The sequence below is a fragment of the Aptenodytes forsteri genome, unplaced genomic scaffold, assembly GCF_000699145.1.
Source record: "Aptenodytes forsteri isolate BGI_AS27 unplaced genomic scaffold, ASM69914v1 Scaffold128, whole genome shotgun sequence".
In the NCBI taxonomy this organism is placed as follows: domain Eukaryota; kingdom Metazoa; phylum Chordata; class Aves; order Sphenisciformes; family Spheniscidae; genus Aptenodytes; species Aptenodytes forsteri.
In genome coordinates this window covers 573818-578409 of record NW_008794880.1, presented here as the reverse complement: position 1 = coordinate 578409, position 4592 = coordinate 573818, and the positions used below count along the sequence as shown (strand labels likewise).

The 4592-nt window shown below is 38.7% G+C and overlaps 1 protein-coding gene across 1 annotated transcript in view; it reads left to right on the top strand.

Annotated features, from left to right (window-relative positions):
- The window catches only part of APAF1 (apoptotic peptidase activating factor 1), a 42080-nt gene extending 38514 nt beyond the window's left edge, over positions 1-3566 (top strand). Inside the window, 1 exon segment of the mRNA XM_009274674.1 lies at positions 1936-3566. Coding sequence (XP_009272949.1) covers positions 1936-2079 — 144 coding nt within the window. The 3' untranslated portion in view covers positions 2080-3566.
- Positions 3567-4592: the final 1026 nt, after the last annotated feature.

The window sequence follows — 4592 nt, the reverse complement described above, 5'->3', positions numbered from 1 at the left end:
GGTGGCCTGTAGCAGACCCCCACCGTAATGTCACCTGTCCCTGCCTTCCCTTTAATCCTGACCCATAAGCTCTCGGTCGGCTCCTCATCCATCCCCAGGCAGAGCTCCATGCACTCCAGCTGGTCATTGACATAGAGGGCGACACCCCCTCCTCGTCTCCCCTGCCTGTCCTTCCTAAAGAGCCTGTATCCCTCCATCCCAACACTCCAGTCATAGGAGCCATCCCACCACAACTCCGTGATGCCAGTAAGGGCGTAGCCCTGCAGGCGTGCGCACATCTCTAACTCCTCTTGTTTATTCCCCATGCTATGTGCGTTTGCATAGAGGCATTTAAGTTGGGCCCTCGATGACGCTGTCTTACTGGCAGTTCCTTTGTGCCGCTGGGAGACCATGTTGAAGGCTTGGCTAAAGTCAAGGTTAATCACATCCACCGCTCTTGCCATGCTGTTTGCAGAGCCGCCATTATTGTCAGTAGAAGTCAATTGGGTGGTTCAGCGTCATTTACCTTTGATAAATCTGTGCTAGTTGTTCATGATCACCTTCTTGTCCTTCACATGACTTGAAACGGCTTCCAGAAAACTTGTTCCATAACAATCCCAGACACTGGAGTGAAGATTACTGGCCTGTAGTTCCCAGCATCTTGTTTGTCCTTTGTGAAAATGGGTATGGCATTTGCCTTTTTCCAGTCATTGGGACCAGATTCAATCACCGTGTCTTCTCAAAGTATTGTATTTTTACTTTTCTTTCAAGATCTACAGATGGATGTCTATGAAAGCACACACGCACCCTTTTTGTAGGGATACTAGTCAGTGAAAGTCTAAAACATTTTGGGAGTTTGGAGCTCTAAAAACTGGACTGAGTTGGATTGTAGAGTTACATGGAAGATACCTTTAAACAAATGAGTCATCTTATTCATAGATGAGGTGCATCCATCTATGTACTGTTGAACTTGCTGTGTGAGTGCTACCCACTGGCCCAGCACCTGATCATTTATCCATCAACAAAGGTTCAAGAGCTAGTTAAGATCTGGGTGGGGTTTTTGTTTTTTTTTTTTTCCCCCCTGGGTCTCCATCAAATAACAGACACTTTAGGAAAGGTGTTTTTAATCAGAACATAATAGTTGTGTAGTTGCAAATCTGTATTATGCACACAACTATAATGTTACATATTTCATGAGATGAGTAAGCTAAAAGATAGTAATACCACTTGCTTTTATAGATGATGAAAGCTGAATCTGTTTCGATATTCTGCTACTGCACTCCAATGTTGCAAGAATAGAGGATAGACTTCTTATTGGAACAATCAATTAACAGCTTTGTGCTGGGTTGCGTTTGGTTCAATTTTGCATTGGTCTACAGTTTTTCTGAGAAATGTGAGATTTCAGTCTACAGTCATGGACTAAACTGATGGTCGAAGGTTTCTCTAAAAAAAAAAATTCTAATCTCACTGAAAAAAAGTCTGTCCTGCTAACAACACTGCAAATGGTTTCAACTGTGTACATGATTGATCCTCTTGTGAGTCCGCCTAAGTTTCTTAATCCAGCTATAGTTTCAATTATATTGACTGGCAATGTGTTTCATGTATTCATTTGGTTAGATAAAAATAAACAATCTTTTAAATTTAGGACATGTTACAGTTTATGTCTATTGACTGCATTTTGTGATGGGGTAGGGGGCAGTACTTGAATTTTATTATTTTGTATGCTTTCCTGAAATTGAACAGCTTCAGTCTTTTTAGATTTTCTTTTCATCTGGAAGTCTTGTACCTCTAGTAACTGGTCCTAAACTTTTTCTACTTAAGATTGCTTGTATTTTTATTTTTAATTCTTCCTCTTTGGGGAAAGCAGTCAACTGGGCTTGCCATGCTAAGCCTGTTTATAGAATTTATTCTAAGCTTCCTTCAACTAACTGTAAGCGTGTTGTTATTTTTTCATAGTGGTGGAATGTAACTACTGGAGAATCCTTACAAACCTTCTACACAAACGGAACAAACCTCAAGTCAATACACGTGTCCCCTAATTTCAAAGTGTATGTGACTGTTGATAATCTTGGTATTCTTTATGTATTACAGAAGTTGTGATTAATGTGCTGAACACTGCAAAGATAATTCTTTTTTTTTTTTTTTTCTGCTGGAAACAAAATTTTGCTAAATGTTTGACACTCATTAAGCTGTGAATTATATTTCATTGTTGTATTCATGATGTTTTCGTGTATATTTATGTACATTTATGCATGTTTTTTCAAATGAACTTGCATTTAATCTTGTTTTTAATAAGCATTCTTTTAATCCTTAAGTCTTGATTTGCATCTTAAGTATGTTGCTTCCAGTTTTGTAAGGAAATCATATTAAGATTTATTCAAATTAGTTGAAATTAATATTAATAGCAGTGAAGAAATAATAGGAATATAATACTTTGAAATTGTATTTTGTGCTAAGGCTGATGGCTAAATGCTCTCTAGCCGTGAACTCAACTGTGTAAGATGCAAAAAAATTTTTTTTTGTACTGTGATGCAAGGATTTTCATTTAGTACAGAATGGAAAGAGTCAGGGACATCGTTAATTTGAAAAATGAAACTAGCTATCTTGGTGCTTGACGTTCAAAACAAATCAAGTAGCTGTTTAGTTTACAGCAGCAGCGCGTCCCGCTCGCGGTAAGAACCTTCATGCTTCTAACCTTGTGGAGATAAAGTGCATTGTGACACGTATGAGCTATTCTTATGAAGGGGAACATCTTGAGTCTTGTTTTCTCAAGGCAAGATCTGAAAGGATATTGCAATTGAAGTGGAAGAGATTGTGCCACATTTCAAAGGATGAGTAGAGCTAACCAGCTAAACTGAGAATGGAAATAGTTTAAAAGCTATATATTGAAAAATATAAGGAGGGGTGAATTTTAGTTATTTTTCCTTTTGGAATTAACATTCAGTTTATCCTATGGAGACATTTTATTGTCATCAGCTTTGTTTACATGGGATTCTATGCACAGGGATCTCTTGCCTGGTAATATGTGATTTTCTGTTTGGTTTTTTTGGGGTTTTTTTGCAATATATTTATAGATTCAGTATAAGGTTGAACTTTTGACATTTTGTACTAATTATACTTGACATATCTTTTGTGAATAATCAGATAACAGTTTTTCTTAGGTACCTAGTAAGTCTTGTTCTAGTAAATTGCCTCTCAACTGCTATGAGCAACTGCACAAACATTAATATCATGGTTTTCATGTTTTTGTAGTTGGCGGTAGAACACTCCATCTAAGTACTTGATTGTAAAAAGTACATTAGCAAGTGTCTCAACTGATACTGAATAATGAAATTCTCACTTTTGGTATTTTTTTGTGTGCAGTTCAGAAGATTTGATATACATTCTTAGTATTTTCCTGTTTTTGACAGTCACCAGTTTCTCCTCTTTTTTAACTTGAAATTCCGCCATTTCTAAGGTGCTATTGAATACGGGTCAGTACTGCTGGCAGAAATGTAGAGAGAAGAAAATCAATAGAAAAAACTGTGATGTTTTGTATTCTAAGTATGTACAGCATTCAATAAAGATAATCCAGGCAATATTGACCAAAGTTGTAAACGAATTTGAATTCTTGAGTGGTTTGTTTTACAGGGTAGGAGGGAGGGGGGGAGTGCTGCCTCCTTTATTGTCTTTTATTGTGGTTTTATTTTCAATCTAAACATAATGCTGCTTTACAAACTACACCAAAAATACTTTGACAGGTAAGCAACAGCATTAAATATGAGGATGGAGGAAAAAGTGAACAAAGGGAAACTGAAGTCTTGGAACATGTCCTGCAATGTTCAGGACAGAGTTGCTTCTACTGTCCAGTTTGTGCAGACCTCATCGGTACCCTCCCTGAGTAGCTGAAGATTCAAGGAGCAGGAAGCTCCTCTCAGCCGGTGTCCCTTGATTGCGTGGGCTGTGCTGTCCTTATTGCACGGGACCATGTTGGTCTGAACTTAGAGACCCAACTGGGTAAAGAGATACAGGATAAATGTTTCACATGAGGAACAAGGGCAGAAAGTTGTCGCTAATGAAACTCTGATGGCAGGAAGAACTGATCACGGTTTAATAAAGAAAGTGACCTGTGAATGAGTGGAGTTCATAGATGATTTCAATTTTGAAGCAGGTAGGAAGCAAGTAGCACAGAAGCTTGAAGATGAGTGAGATAAATAGTGCATTCTTCAAATACTCTGCATGAATGACAACACAGCAGCATTATACTTGTTGCTGGAACGGAGGAAGCTGTGCTTCATGGGTGGTGGTGTGCGTTAATAGATGGTTCCTGTGCAAATGTATGGAGTTGGCTGTAAGTCTTTGTAGCTGAGGTGGAAGAAGAGAAATAGTGATGAGAAAGTCTGAAGAGCCAAAGAATAGTATCCTGGTTTCGGCAGGGATAGAGTTAATTTCCTTCCTAGTAGCTGGTAGAGTGCTGTGTTTTGGATTTAGGATGAGAACAATGTTGATAACACACCGATGTTTTAGTTGTTGCTAAGTAGTGCTTACACTAGTCAAGGGCTTTTCAGCTCCCCATGCTCTACCGACTGAGAAGGCTGGAGGTGCACAAGAAGCTGGGAGGGGGCACAGCCGGG